The sequence below is a fragment of the Erigeron canadensis genome, chromosome 3 (genome assembly GCF_010389155.1).
Source record: "Erigeron canadensis isolate Cc75 chromosome 3, C_canadensis_v1, whole genome shotgun sequence".
Classification (NCBI taxonomy): domain Eukaryota; kingdom Viridiplantae; phylum Streptophyta; class Magnoliopsida; order Asterales; family Asteraceae; genus Erigeron; species Erigeron canadensis.
The window spans coordinates 20,120,326-20,137,683 of record NC_057763.1 but is presented as its reverse complement, the minus strand read 5'-3'; the positions used below and the strand labels follow the sequence as shown (position 1 = coordinate 20,137,683).

General features: G+C 32.6%; 1 protein-coding gene across 1 annotated transcript; it reads left to right on the top strand.

Moving 5' to 3' along the window:
- Positions 1 to 11,371: 11,371 nt before the first annotated feature.
- LOC122592466 (putative receptor-like protein kinase At4g00960) lies at positions 11,372 to 17,277 on the top strand. The gene is made up of 7 exons (XM_043764703.1): positions 11,372 to 12,191; positions 12,493 to 12,636; positions 15,156 to 15,280; positions 15,556 to 15,766; positions 15,854 to 16,091; positions 16,194 to 16,347; positions 16,764 to 17,277. Exons 1-7 carry the CDS (start codon positions 11,384 to 11,386, stop codon positions 17,112 to 17,114), a joined length of 2,031 nt encoding a protein of 676 aa, XP_043620638.1. The 5' UTR covers positions 11,372 to 11,383; the 3' UTR covers positions 17,115 to 17,277.
- The last annotated feature ends 81 nt before the right edge of the window (positions 17,278 to 17,358 follow it).

Here is a 17,358-nt window from a genome sequence, read left to right as displayed (position 1 = left end):
CTGCTGATCAAAAATAACATTTTTACTTATGAACTTGCTCCAACTTTCTATCTTCTCAACCTTAAACAACTCTCGAACTCACAAATCAACTTCTTGGCCTCAAAAATCATCCAAAAATGTGTCAAATGATCAAGTAACCTGTTTAGCGCCTGAAAACACTAACAAACACCATAAATGCGCCAAATGCACATATAATCAACTTAAAACACTTAATAAAATGGCCAATAACGATGTAGGCGATAGGTATAAATTGGTCACATCACCCTCTATATATATATATTATCTCTACCTTTATTTTTTTCTTTCTTACTCTCTATATTGCAAGAACAAACACCCTCTTCATCACTTTACTTCAAGAATTTGGATTTAAGGGTTTTGAAATACCAAAAGTGTTAGTAAATCATTGTATAACAATTATCATCTTAGAAACTTCAAGATTTTTGGTTTGTGAAAGTGTTCTTCATCCTCAAGAGCTCCAAAACCAGATTTCGAGCTTCGGGACGAACTGGTAAGTGATCTTTAGCTCAAAATGTTCCTTTTAACTAGTAGATAACTTCCTTGTATTGGATCTAAACGTTTTGGGGTCGATTCGTGTGTAAAATGGGTGTTTTAGCTTTAAAACGTGTTTGAAACTAAAGGTAGAGAAATCGGAAGTGGGTTTGTGAATTGATATGATTCTTGTTGTGGTTATACTTGTATTGAGTTGTGGTGGAGTGGAAAGCTTCAATTTTGTGTCTAGCTCGGTTGATTTTAAGCAAAAATGGTTTAAGCCTGATAGTTGGAGCATGGCCTCTAAGAGGCTTAGCATGGCCTTTGCCCTGTACAAGAGTCATGCTCTCCTGACCTTGTCTACTACTTTTAGGTTCCCACTTCGTTCAAACTTCAAGCGACTTGTAACTTTCGGGGATGTCTTTTATCAACAAGGGAAAGTCAAATAAGTTGTTAACACACACATTTACTTTGATTTTCATGTCAAATTTTGGTGTTAAGTCATTGAAACATGTTTAACCAAAACTCTTCCTTTGGTATCCAAACATTTCGAAATCGCTTCTAAAGTATCTTTGGGAATGTGGCGTAGTAAAGAAGGTTAGACCTTACCGTTTGGGATAGCGTGTGATGAATTGAAGTTATGTAATAGGTTGTGATCGTAGTTAAGGTTGGTATTGTGCTCATCAATCCTTGGATATTATGGTTGCTCGTCACAGGTGAGTTCGTAGCCCTTACTATTTACATGCTTTTGGGGTGGAAAGATACTCGCTATGTGTTAATGTGCTATGTGCTAATGTGCTATGTCGTAGATTACGCTTGTAGTATCTACATGCATATGTTTTTGTGTTTTTACATGTTTATAGGTAGACATGTAACTTCATGGTAACAATGTGAATAGTTGAACATATAAGATTGTTGTAGCCTATGCTAGGATGATCTTTCGATGTGGCATGTGATACTTGATCATTTGATTGTAACTTCATATATGGAATATATTATATTGTGAGTTGGGATGGACGTGCATACATGGAAGACGATAATTGAAGGGTTATAGATGTTGTGGGAAGGTTGCGGGTGACCCTATACATAAGCATCTATGACCCCTCAAAAGTAGAATCGTATGAAGTGTATGTACTTGACAAATGATTGTTGTGATTCTTGGGTGTAGTTACCATGGTGATTATTGTAACTCTTGGGCGTAGTTCCCATGGTGATTATTGTGATTCTTGGGCGTAGTTCCCATGGTGATTATTGTGATTCTTAGGCGTAAGTTCCCATAGTGATGCTTGGTTATTGGCTTGTATTTCTCATTGAGATATTATAAGTGCTGGTTATGTGCCCTCAAGGGTTCAATTTACTAGAAATGTGTAAAAGGATTCCATGTGGTTATTCTTTTGACATTGATGTGTGAAATGGAGTCTTAATATTTATAAACATGAATCACCTAGCGACTAACTACAACACACTCACAGGCAGTGAACCCGTTCGTATGCAGTATAGTTAGCTTGGTAAATCCAAGGTCGATCACAAGGACTAAGTAAAGCAATTGTTAAAATAAAATAGTTCAAATGAAATGAGGGGGGGTTTTGTGACCGAATTGTCACGTTGCAAAAGTTAGTAAAATCAATTAATAATCCCTCAGGATTAATCGAAAAGAGTTTTGTTGTAAACAAGAATATAAAAAGGCGCACCTACTTGGATCAGCTTACATATCAATCCGAAAGTCTAAATATCACTTGCAATGTTGAAGAACTTACAAGGTAATCAAGACGAACTCTCGTTACACTCAAATATTTAATTGCAAAAGTATAGCTATCAGTCTCGTGAATAATTTCTACTCAAAACAATTTAGCATTAAGAACTTAAGTTGATTTTATGATTTAATCTTGAAAGGCTTTCTCTCAAACTGCTTTATTCGCCTAATCAGATCTCTCTATCATAGACGTTTACACACTCAACATGAATTTAATTTTTTAAATCTCTATATCTAGTTTCTCTTGAACTCCAGCGACTTTTGATTAATTTAAGACCAATTAGTCATTTCATAAACCAAATGACAATCACATAGATTTTCTCGAACCTCTAATAACAATTATTAATCAATCTATATAAAAGATAAATACAATTTATAAACTCAAACAAATGCGGATCTCCGATTAAACATAGAAATCTTGTTCAACAATTGCAAATAACATCAAACAATCCTATGACATGTTCTGTACCCAATTAGGTGCAAAGAGATTTAGCCTCTCATGATGAAAAGATAAAAACAATCAATAGGATATGAAAACATGTTGTACCGAATGTAGAAATAAATCCAAAAGAGTGCTTGAATCGTTAATGAATAGATGCAATGAATCCAAATGTTTCTATGATCTTTAGAGGTGTTTGATCTGATGAAAATAGCCTTCGAGAACCCTCAAAATGTCTGGAAAGTCGAAAGTTAGGGTTTTGGTTTGAGTTATTTATACTCTAAGCAAAAATCAATTATTTCTCGTGCAGTAGGTGCAGCACACCACCAGATCTTCCTGCTCCTTTAACTTTGAGTGTGGCGCACTCAAACATAGCACTTCCTTTCGGCTTCCTTGAGTGCGACGCACCTGTTAATGAGGTGCGGCGCACCATCAGCAAACATTCACTATAGTCTTCATTTCTGCTTCCAAGGATCAACTCAGCCCATCCGTAAGCACACTTTAGGCCTTTATATGGCGTTTTCTTCGGTAATATGCCATAACACCTGTTAATATCCTGAAAACACTAACAAACACTTTAGGCCTTTAAACTGTTATTTCATCTTTGAAAGACATTACCATTGGAAAGTAGACTCTAACACGTTTCTGTGGATAACTTCAATGTTAAAAACGGAGTTACGTTTTAAAAGTTATAGTCGCTTGAAAAATCGGGTTTTGTGCTGAACTGGAAAAAGTTGCAGTGAACCCATCAAAGTTGCGGCGAACCTAAGAGGTCAGAAAAATGACAAGACCAAAGTTGCGTTGAACCTATAAATAGTTGCGGGGCAACTTTTTACCTGACAGGAAAATCATCATTTTGACACTTTTCTTGACTTACAAAATTCCCAAACTCAAACATAACCTCAAACCACAACATTTATGGATTCAAATAAGTTTTTAACACCATACCAAAATAGTTCAAAGATCCATCTTACCATACACTCATTAACACATTCCAAGTTAACGTTTATACAAAACACCATACTTGTTTTTGATGTCAAGAGACCAAACCTTACCCATAATTTCAGAAATTTGCCATAACCAAAATTACCAAAACATCAAGAGTGTCAAGAGCCATAATGAGGTGGGATAACTAGGTGTCTATAAAATACCATTCCTTCAAGAATGGCAATACCTTCAATCTTTAAAAAGCACTTCTAAAACTTCAAACTTCAATTCCAAAAGTCTTAGTTCCTTCTTCCGGAACCGCCTATAAAAAGGTAAACATCTAAAACGTAAGCGAATGCTTAGTGAATATACTTGCATACATTTATATACACAAAGGAGGCAACGTACAAAGGACTAAATTGTAGCCTATGGCACCGTCGTGCCATACCTACATGTTCACCTTTGCACTTTAACGCTATACATGGATCCATATAAGCAAATCAACACAATCAATATCACATACTTGGGATCCTTAGGCCCCATACACAAAAGGTTCTTAGGCCTCATACACAACGGATTCTTAGGCCCCATTAATCACATAATAAGAGGTTTTTAGGCCTCATTTATCACATTTCCCCACATAGGCTTTAACGCCAAATCGATTTCCATACATGAAATCAATCATTATATGGAAAATCAACCCAACGTATACATAAATGTAGGAAAATATACTCACCTCCTTCGCGACTCGAACAACAACTCTATAAATCGCAATGCACAAATACAAGCTTTCAACCTATCATTATATCATAATATGCATATAAGCTAACATTCACAATCTTGGCTAACTCAACCTAGTCATTCTAACCTTTCACTAGCATTCTTAACCCAAAATCATCTTACTTTGTCATTGAGTTAATTTTTATTCAAAAATTTGTTTATTAAGTTCCATTCATCATCAACATCATTCTTCCCCCATCACCAAATAATTTGACTAGTGATAATCATCACTTTCTCAAAAATCAATAATTTCATGTCAACGTATATTTATAGTTAAATACATTAAGCAACTCAATAACAACTAAAATGGATAAGTATTTGAGGAAAAACTATACAAAACTCCAACTTCTAGCAAAATCCCCAAATTGATGTCTCAAGAACCCTAATTCATAAAAAAAAAAAAAAAAAGATTGAAACTAGGTTAAGGAATCAATACCTCAAGAATGAAAGAGAAAAGATTAGGGTTTCCAATCACAAATCTTCCCATTTTCTTCCTCCTAAATTTGGCCACCACCACCACCACACAAATCTCAATTTTTCAATTTCTTAAATGTTATGAGATTATTGTTATTATTAAACTTGAATATATGACTTGAATTGCATGGAAGATTAAGGTTTGTATTGGATTAGAATGATAAGAAGCTTGGAGAAGAAATCTTAGGTGATAATGGAATGGTGACTAAGGAGGGAAGACATGGTTGGCATCCTAATGAGATGCCATGCCCCTTATCTAATTTTGGTGAGAAAAATACCCGCTATCCATTAAAGTTCTAACTAAATTAATCTCATATCAAAAAAATAAAATACTAGGAAATTATTTTAATGTCAAAACTATAAAAAAAATTAATTTTTTTACCTTAAAAACTTTGGGATGTTACACATTTGATGTATTATATGTTGTGTGACTCTTGTGATTTTGTTGTAGCTTTTGGATGAGAAACTTGTGATATTCCAATGTGGTGGAGTACCTCCCGTTGCGGGACTTCTGTTGCTCAGCTATTCGATACTCATTTATCTATGGATGTAATTATGTATATAGCTGTATATACACTAGTATCGAATCTATGACTCAACTTGAAACTATGTGATCCTACGAACTCACCAACCTAGTGTTGACATGTTTGAGTATCTTTTCAGGTATACAAGAAATCGCTTGCAAGCTAGGAGTTGAGGCCTATAGTTGGCTTATTGGATATCTGGTTGCATTATAGACCTTTAGAATCGGGCACAATGCCTCGGTTTGTTTTACCTTGTATGGGATTCTTATTGATGTATCTTGACTTGAGTTTGTCAATTTGTAGCCTTATGTGAACATCATGTAGTTTCTCTGTATAATATCCATTTGCAAGCTTGTTTCAGTTGCATCTCACGTTTCCACCACTGGTGGGGTGTTACAGAGCTAGAGCTTGAAAATGGTGCTAGGAGCTGGGGCTTCTATTTTAACTCTTTTTACACAAGTTTTTATTTTAAAGACCTTTCGGGGCTTTTAGAAACTTTTTGAGGCTGGAGATTGTGATTTTAAATGAATATCCAAACAGGGCTATAGTTTGAATAAAAGCTTGAGGCTTTTAAGCTCCTACAAAACCTCCAAAAGCCCCTTGCCAAACAAGCTTTTATTTCAAAAACCTTTCGACTATTAAAAGCATTTTGGGTTGGGGCTTTTGATCTCAAATGTATATCCAAATAACTTTATAAGAGGTTTATAATTAAAAGCCTAGGGGAGGTTTTGGAAGGAGGGCGACTTGCGCCATGTGGCACTTCCAATGGTTGATTTTTTTTTAACCTCCATGTTATTTTAAAAAAGAGTAACTTTCTATAAATTGAAAAATGAATATACAAAACATAAAAGTTCAAATACTAAACATAAAAATTAAAATATTAAACATAAAATTAAAATAAATAAAAATACAAAGTAAAATCCAACACACAAAAATTATAATTATTTCATACAATATTCAAAATTAAAAAACTAAAAACCAATCGCCTTCGCAAAAGTAGTCATCGCCCTCTTTTTTGGTCCACTCCGCTTAGCCTTAAATAATGTGAAGTAGAGGGCGATTTGATTTAATTTGCAGTTTTTTAGATTGTTTTCATAAAAAAACTAATTAAATTATTTGGCTAATTTTTTTGAATGGAAACTCATTGTTTGGAATTTATTATATTTTTAGTTTATTTTTGTTCTTTTACAACCCTATAATTTTTTGTATTAATTCATTTTTAATAAAAAGTTACATTTACAATATATGTTGAAGTTTCTTTTTGTTTACATGTGGATTGTTTCATCTTATTCCGATCTCTATATTTACTATTACATTTTTAAATTAGTAAAATATTTTATTAAAAGTATGTAGAGATCGAATTAAATTGTAATGAACCCCTTTACAACTAATATATGTCTATTATACTTTGTTATAGTGAGACACCTCGATCGGAACACCATTGATTATGATTAGACTTTTGTTTGGAGTTTTTTAAAGAGTATATTATAGGGACTTGGAGTGAAGTTAAACTTGTGTTTCAATGGTTTTCATTTCTAAACATCATCCGTCAAATTCTAAACATCATCCGTAGAATTTGAAGAACAACAAACGGGTTTTGACTTCAAAATTGATCAACTTAGAAGCCAAATCCAGCTACCAAACTTTAACATAACCAAATACAAATATAATCAAGCATAAACATTCATTCTTTTCACAAACTCGCCTCCAAAATCACAAACCCCTATTTGAAAACCTAGATTTTGACCTTTTTGTTCAAGAACACCAATTTTGACCAAAACCTTGTAAATAGGTAGTAATCCAAGACTTATAACAACATAAACAAGTAACTTGAAGATGAAAAACACTTGCCAAAGTTACTTGAACAACCAAATTTGGATTTGAAGATTAAGAGATGAAGAACACTAGAATAACCTAAAAATTTTGAACTTTTAAAGATGATTATTATTATGGAACGATTTACTAACAATTTTGATTATACCACCAAGCCCCAAATTTGAAAATCTCAAGAAGATGATAGAGAAAATGTTTTGGTTTTTGCTAGAAAGAAAAGATAGAAAAAGAGATAAGTGAGAAAAGGAGTGTGTGAAAAATGAGTGGGAAAAGGAGGGTGGGATGTGTTTGTTTCCTTTCACCACTCGCGCGCCCACTTCTGGCTTCTCCTGAAAAATTATTCGTTAGTTAAGACTTTTAACTCGAGTCTCTTTCAAATATTTCATTGACACACCATCACATATTCTTAAATTACCATTTCAATGACTATTTACATGACTATATATTCATTTAGCCCAAGCTTGACTCACGTTTCATTATATTAAACCTGTAAAGTTGATCAGCCCAAACGACGGGTGTTACAATAAGTTGGACTAGTCTTGCTAAATGTGTGACATCACTAGGCCAAAGTGCAATTTGTGTTAAATAGAGTAGAACTCTATAAATTAATACTAGATAAATTATACTTTGATAAAATTATTAATTTGTCAAGTCTAAATTTAAGACAATTATTGTAATCAAATTATTAATTTGTCAAGTCTAAATTTAAGAGAATTATTGTAAATTAATAATCAATAAATTAATAAGTAATGACTAATTAACTTAATAAAATATTTTGATCTCAACATTATTAATTTATAGAAACTTTACAGCATATTGTTTTTCTAAAAAATCAATAATAGTTATGCTTTTAATAAAATTGTGTATTTGTGTGTTCGATATTTTGTTTACATAATGTTATATGGAGTTTTTGTTTAGTTTTTAGCTTGAGATTTTATATAATAATTAGTGTTAGTATATTATTCTTAAGAATATTCAATATTTTGCAGTCAACTTCAAGCCACCAATATTGATTAGTGTGAAAATAAAAATATATAGTTATATATTGACCGTCAAGTACACGATTAATTAAAAAATATTTCCAAAATTGATATATCAATTTAATTAAAGATTTAATGAAAAGCTAGTCATAAAGCTCGTATGCGTATCATCTCGAAGAAATTTTTGAAATTCCTGAAAATTCCATTTTACATCAACCATGTTATTATTATAATACATTTTTGTCATCTACAACACAATACTTGTATTATGCAGTTGTATTCTGTGCATAAAAATCTATACATTCATTGTAATAGCAAAATTCTGTTGTAGAAATATCACTTCCCAATTACGTATATCCCCACCTTGCGATGACATAATGATAACGCAACTTTCACTATAAACAGTAGTTAGGTACCAAAGAAATCTTGACAACGAAAGGAAGATAGTATGGACAAATTACCTCACAACATGATCCAATGTAAATACAAATCAAAGCTAAGCAAGAAAGTATATGATAATAGAAATATGTATAACTCTTGTCCTTTGTATTGTAATCTTTTTTTCATTATATTATGAGCATGGTACCCGCGCAATGCGGCGGCGAGTCGGTGATTACGATGGTGGTGACAACTATTGGTGTAGGTAAAAGTATTTGACTTAAAGGGGTTAGTAGAGATATTTTCAAATATAATGGACTAATTGTGTAATTTAATATTAAGGGTTGATGGTGATTTAATTAATTAAGAGTATTTTGGTCAATTCACGTGTCCCATTTACGTAAATTTTCAACATAAGGGTTATCATTTTTATATAGTAGTATAGAATTATAGATATGAAATAAAAAATCATGCCTACTATCAGTCTATCCCTTAATCACCAGCAAAGAAAATGTCTATGTACGTTTTAACGTTTATTACTAATGTAGGTATAACTAATGTATGGGGTCTTTGAATTATATATATATATATATATAATTATTAAAACAATAGTTAACTTAGCCTTTTAAAGGCCTCTTCAAATTTAAAGCTATTTTTAAAATTTGACACATAGATTTTTATCCTACGTGGCATTTCTATAATTTTTGACAATATTTATCTCTATTTTATATATGTCTTTTACAAAATTCAAAAGCAAAGAAAAAAAAAATCATAATCTATATAAACTTAAAATATACTTTTAAAACTGGAAAAATATTTAGTTTTCAAAATAGTTATATTCAATCCTACGTATTATAAACTCTAACTATATCACATTTATCATTTGATATATTAATTTAGTTTTCTTTTTTATTATTTTTTTCTTGGGGATCATGTAAAAACAATTTTCTTTTTTTATTTAATATAAGTTTTTTTTTTTAATTTTTTTTATAAACATGGAGGACTTTTCTCTTTAATTTTTATATATGTTCTTATTATTATGATTAAGGTTGAAGGAAATGTTCAACAACTTAGTTGGTAAAAACCTCCATAATGCCCAATGAACATTTTGAAAATATTCAAGTGTAAACATCAATTGTTTTCATATTTATCTTTAATAGCATTTTGATAGTGATATATTATACTCATATTTAACATTGTTTTATTTATATTCACATGCTTATGAAATTAATAAGAACAATCACATTGAACTAATTAAACAAAATATTTGTTATTGTGTATGTCTACATCAAAACATTTAAATCAACACTAATTGAACAATAACTTATAATAATACGCGCATCGCGCGGGGTAAAATACCTAGTATATATATATATATAGGGGTGAGATATTTTGAGACCACCTCTTATTTTAGGACCAACTAGGACCATTGATTTTTGTACACCATCATCATCTACTACGATATACAAGACTTTTTTGTAAAAAAACACTAAGACTTTCCGGCGACGGGCCCACCAGAAAATCATGTGTAAGTTAACTTACACATGATTTTTCTATGAGTCCGTTGCTGGAAAGTCTTAGTGTTTTTACAAAAAAATCTTGTATATCGTAGTAGATGATGATAGTAATATATAAGTTACGAAAATCAATGGTCATTTTTTGACTTTTTTTAGTTGGTCTCAAATTATCTTTCATATATATATATATATATATATATGGAGTCGATAAAGATACCACATTTTCTAATAATTATTATACCACAATGCGTGATTGCAATGTATATCGGTCATTAATACATGATGGTAAAAGTTTGAGTTTGTGGTGTGAGAAAAATATTTGAAATGTCATCCATTATTTATATTATGTAATATATATTAACCTTAAAATATTTTTACATACATTATTTCTTTTAATTTTTAAAATATCTCTATTAACTCATTAGATCAATTACTTTTACATCAATTATCAACACCAGTTAGACATCGTATCCACCATCAATAGTCGGGTTACCGTACGTAAATGTAAGAAAGGTGTAACATCATCCACTACGTCTCGTGGAGACTTAATTGTCATCCATTTTTGGTGGAGTCTTGTCACATTTTAAGATTCATTGTATTAGGCCGGTGCACCTTCTACCGAGCGTCCTCGCAAGCCCAAGACGCGGACGACTATAGGCCTTGATCGTCTGGAAGTCTGCGTCCTCTCACATGTTCTTGGCCAAGAAGTTCGCGGACGCTACGTGTGGGTCCATTTTGTGCCGTTTGATATATTTTTTTCTTTCTCAACGTTCAAATTTAATTTTCCTTATTTAAACTCTAACATTTTCACAACTTCACAACAAATTCAAATCACTAAATAATTTCTTTCAACTCTTTTTTATCCTCCTCAAACCATTCAATTTCAAGATGGCGAAACAAGTGTGGACTGAATCCGAAGATCTTTTGTTATGCAAGTGTTGGATACAAGTTTCTGAATCCGAAGATCTTTTTTAATCAAGTACTATGTTTTTTTTATTTTTTGTGTTGTATTTTATTTTTAAGTAATGTAATTTGTGTGTTATTAATAAAATGTGATTTTTTATTATATTTGAATGGTTTTTTGTTAAATAAATAAATGATAAAGGAATTGATGATGTGACGAAGAAGTTCCGAAGAAGTTGTCCTTATAAACAATAAGTATCCTAAGTAGAGTCCTGGATTATATGATGCTGATGTGGCACTGAAAAAGTTTCAAAAACACGCTCCTTATAAGCATACACCTTATATAACAAATGCCTCCACACACCACATTTTATAGTAGCGAAATCATGTCAAAATTCTTTAGCAAACAATTTTTTTTGGTGGTCCCATTTTATCTTATTTACTCGGTGAAAATTCTCATCCTAGCTCAACCAGCTATGGTTGTCGAACCAATCTGTGACGATGTCAACCATTTCACAACAAACAGTAGTTTCAAAACGAATCTTGATCGTGCCCTTGCCGTTCTTCCCACCACCAACTCGGGTTATGGGTTTTTTAATAGCTCGTCGGGCCAAAATCCCAATACAGCCCATGCCATAGCCCTTTGTCGGGGCGACACTGACTCTATTTCATGTACTAATTGTGTAAATTACTCTATTGCGAACTTGACTACGGCTTGCCCCAATCAGAAAACAGCACGTGTATATTATGAAAATTGCTTGCTTAGGTACTCCGGTAATAATATTTTGAGAACTACCGAAGTAGATTTTCCTATATGGGATCCGAGCAAGGATAATGCTACGGATCCTGCCGGATTCCATGAGGATATGTTAAAATTGATGGACAACTTGACTGTTGTTGCGGCTAGGGGTGGTCCGTTGTTGAAATACGCTGCAGACACAATGACACGGTCTGATAAAACCAAGATTTACGGGCTTGTGCAGTGTACCCCGGATCTAACCAGCCAACAATGTAGTAATTGCTTGAAAGATGCTGCTAGTGTAATAGCTGGCCCTTGCTGTTTTGGGAAAATTGGGGTGAGGGTATATTTCCCTATGTGCTATTTAAGGTATGAAAATTATCGGTTTTATAATGACGCGCCCAATATTCCTTCACCTCCGTCTCCACCACCACCGTGGCAACCATCTCCAACCGGTATGATAAAAACTAAATATTGCACACGTTATTTTTGCAGATCTATTGTCGTTCCATCGATCAGCGGTGTTTACACTAAGATGTTTTTCATGTGTACACAAATATATCATCTAATTATTTACTTATTAAATCTGACGGGATTGAGTATTATTATTGTTAGTTTCTTCCAACCAAAATATTCATTGAATCATCACCGGTGTTTGTACGTAATATATCATCTTGTCATATTTATGCACTAAATCCACCTAGCTACCAATTTATGTGTAACCATTATTGGTCTTCTATGACACTGGTCTTGTAGGAAAAAAGGCACACTCAACTCGGATAGTAACATCTATCGTCATTGCCACGGCTGCTTTGGTGGTAATAATCGCCTCTGTTTGCACCTTTGCCATGTGGAAGAAGAAAAAAAGACTAGAAGAAATTATAGAAGAAACTTATATAAGTAAGTTTTCCTAATTACGTTTCAACATGTTTATGCGACATAATTTTCCAGCAATAAATACCATTACATAAATTAAAATTAAACATTACATAAATTAAAATTATTAAACAATAAAAAACTCTGATTCTCAAATTTTCTAACTTACCATTATCACATTCTCATCGCATCATTTTCATTTAATTAAAATACAAAATAATTACATTAATTAAGATTCCATTACATAAATTAAAATTAAACATTACACAAATATATAAATATTAAACATTAAACATTAAACATTTCAGTGGTTTTCGGGAAGGTTTCGAATGTGTCCAATTAGATCGTGTTTTTATTCATTGTGCGTGGATCCTTCTGTGAAATTTCATCCCATTAGGGAGGTCTTCAGGACTCACCAAGTACTCTTCTTCTTCTTCAGTTTCACTGCTTGCGTGACCGTTGTTTTTGATAACCATGTTGTGTAAATGACACAAGTGTACATGATTCGTTTAATTTTGTTGACGTTGTATGGTCAAACATGTTGTCTAATTAATGATTCCCTAACGGCCTTGAAGTACCCCGACTACTTGTTCCACGTCTTTTCTTACAGTTTCCGGGTATTTTGGAAAGTTCATGTTCTTTGGTACGTACACTTAAACGACTTAACAAGTGTCCACCACTACTCCGGATAAATACCGTTAGCCAAATAATACCCCTTTGTAAATTTTTGCAACGTACACTTGGGAGTATTACCACTAAGTTACTCGTGAAACAAATAATACCTTGACATATACGGAAGAGCATTTGTTTTCTTATCCGAAATCGACATTGAGAGTAATTGTTGGGAAATCTGGTGTCGGACTGAAGTAATCGTTCCACAAATGACTGGTGGCATACGGATGAACTTCCAATGGCTTGTTCTTTGTCTTCTATAACATCAACAAACGTACGTGGTAATGATATTCCGATTGAAAAATGATTGGACTCTATTATACATATCGACTAACTTTTGGTAATCGGAAACAAACATTGTAATAAATATAGGGATTAGCATTTCGAAATGTAAACAACTTTACATGAATTGTCGTAGTATATATCGAACTTCGATTGTGTGCATTGTATGTAACAAACTTTTAAATCATGCGCATCGTATGTATCCGATTATATGTGGCAATCACACACATTGTCACTTGTAAGTTTTTGATTGGTCTAATACATACAATGCACAGGATTTGAAAGTTCATTACATAAAATGCATAAGATTAAAGTTCGATACACATTCGTGTAAAGTTGTTTACATTTTGAAGTATTAATCCTATAAATATATCATGTGTTTTGAGGGTAAAGACTTTGTAGTGTGTAGTGTTTGAAATTTATGTATGTATCTATAGAAGAATGGAAAAGGATGGAAAAGAAAACAAAAGTTTTTTTAAAAAAATGTTAAAACGGATATATAGCCGTTGTATGCAAATGAGATCCACAATCTCACTCACTATTCTCATGTCTTCTTCAAGCCGTAAAGCGAGAATGCTACTGATAACATGGCGGTAACAATAGCGTTTTGAGAACACGGGTCCAGAACGGCCGGGAACGGATGGTGGCAATAAGATAGCTGAGAACGTGAAAGTTTGAGCCGTTAGCGGCTCTATTGGCACAGGCCTTAATAGTATGTAGAAACTATTTGTGACATCCTTTTTGCTAAATTATGTGTGATATAATATGCCAAACAAACAATTGAAGATAAAATATCCAAACAAACAATCAATTAATGGGCTAAAATTGATAACATTTGTGCTCTCACCATGGATCTTTGACAACACCACCAATCAATGAATCAAATAATGAAACCAACAAATGGAAGTGACGATTAAGCGACAAACAATTAAATTCAGTTAAAAATAATATATGTTCAAATAAAAAAGCACGGGTATCATATTATCATTCTACACTTTAATTTTATACAGAGTATATATATAATTAATGTAATACCTAGTCGAGTTGAGCTCTATAGTAGCGAGTTATGAAATCCATGATTATTGCGGAATTTAAGGAAGAAAATCCGAGAGAAAATAGAGAATTAAGTTGTTGTTCTTTATTTATTGAAAATTACAATTCCTATATTTCTATATACATATATTTATAACCGTTTTTCTAACAGAATATATAAATATTTACAATATTGGTCCCTTAAGTTACAACTTGATACAAAATCAACCAAACTGTATATTTCACACGAGTCGAACATGTATTTATCTACTGCTTTTGATTAATACAGTATTTAATTAACTTGATATCTTAGTTGAGTTGAGTCGAGCCGAGCCAGTAGGGTCGAGCTAAAAAACAAAGACACGATCAAGCTCGAGTTGAGGAGCTTCAACTTTGGTAATCAATTCGAGCTTGAGCTTAGGAATGTGTTGACTCGACTCGTTGAGTTACACCCGTTCTAACTTCTAAGTCTATAGCAAGGAATGCAACCGAATAAAAAACCATCCCCTGTATTATCCATATGACCTTGACATTGTTGCTTTTTTTTTCTTCTTTAGATCTAAATGCAGATATGAGCATCATCAAACCTTTTGAATATGATTTTTGTACGGTGAGGGCAGCAACAAATGATTTTTCCGAAGACAATAAGATCGGACAAGGTGGATTTGGATTGGTTTACAAGGTACATATATACATATTTTAAGTGACACGGAAATATGGCTTCAATATATTTCAACACATATTGAGAAATTGAATTAAAGTATTAAAATGGAACAAATAAATTAAATTTTTTCTTTTAGCGGAATATCGTTGTGCATCATGAAATTTTGTGTGAAAGCAGTGTATATACTTGTGTTTATGAATCTTCGAGCATCAATTTTATTACGATTCAATTGTCAAGATCTTATCTTATTTGTTTTATATTAATACATATATATCTGATATGATTTTATAAAGGGAAAGCTTGATGATGGAAAATTAATAGCTGTGAAGAGGCTGTCAAGGGAATCTGGACAAGGTGAACAAGAATTCAAGAATGAGGTGTTGTTAGTCGCTAAGCTTCACCATCGCAACTTAGTTGGATTGCTTGGTTTCAGCATAGAAGACACGGAAAGAGTCCTCATTTACGAGTATTTTCCGAATGAAAGTCTAGATAAATATATATTCGGTAATGAAAACATTCTTCTAAAGGCACTAGTTAATCTCCTTGATTACATAGTATGTGCATTTTTTTAACATCAGAAACTTCATGTAGATCCAAACAAGCGAACATTTCTTGAATGGGATAATAGCTACAAAGTTATAGAAGGCATTGCTAGAGGACTACTTTACCTTCACGAAGACTCGCGTCTAAGAATCATCCATCGTGATCTGAAAGCTAGTAACATTTTGTTGGATGGTGAAATGAATGCCAAAATCACAGATTTTGGTATGGCAAGATTGTTCGACCCGGATGTAACTCAATTCAAGACAAGCAGGATAGTCGGAACCTAGTATGTATTCGATCTTTTAGCCTACTTAGTTTCATTCACTTAGTACAAGTTTACCATCCAGTCATAACTTTATGTTATTTGTTCATCAATGGAATTTTTTAGTGGTTATATGTCTCCGGAATATGTGTTGTACGGTGAATACTCAGTGAAGTCGGACGTTTTCAGCTTTGGAGTGTTGATATTAGAGATAATAACAGGTCAACGAATCCAAAGTTTCAAAGACAAGGATGGTAATAGTAACTACCTTCTTAGCTATGTGAGTATACCTGAGATTCATTTTGAACTTTTTCCCTATATATGTAGCTATTCATTTTGATATCTAAACCAACACACGTTTGCTATTTTATAAGTATCCTGGAATTTAACAAACTTTGAACGAATGTCTATAGTAGGAAATAACTAAAGTTTTGTGTATTGTATGTAAACAACTTTAAAAAATGTTTATTGTATGTAAGAAAACATACTTGGAAACCATATAGAGGTGTCACTTGTCTGATTTTAATTGGTTGGATACATTTTCTTACATACAATAAACATTATTTTCGAGTTGTTTACATACAATACACACAACTTTAGTTATTTCCTACTATAGACATTCGTTCAAAGTTTGTTACATTACAAGATACTTATCCCTAACATTAATAATATGAAAAATTACTTGCACTCTTTTAGGCGTGGAGATGTTGGCGAGATGGAACTGCATCGGATATAATAGATCCCATATTGCTGAAAGGACCGAACTCATTTACAGACATCCTTAGAAGCATTCACATTGCATTATTATGCATTCAGAAAAATGTTGCAGACAGACCAACCATGTCTTTGGTTGTTCTTATGCTCAGTAGTGTCTCCCTCACTCTCCAAGTACCATCAGAGCCGGCGTTTTTTATTCACGATAATGTTGAGAACATAGCAACACCCATTAATGAATACGATGCTTCAGTAGAGAAGGGTAATAGAAGATCTGGATCATCCCAGTTTTCAGTAAATGAGGCTACTATCTCAGAGATGAATCCTCGGTAGTTGTCAAAGATGTAATCTTCTATAATAATATAACTAAAAAGAGGATTGGGGTACACTTCACCTATAATCCCTCTCCTTTAGCCTTATACTCTCTTTTTATTCATCCTCTATTTTTTAAATATTTATTTAATAAAAAAATGACTAACCTATATTATTATTATTATTATTATTATTATTATTATATGAAGTTAATTTTCATATATTTTTTCTTTAGCTTTCGTATTGATTAAGTTGTGATATTGAT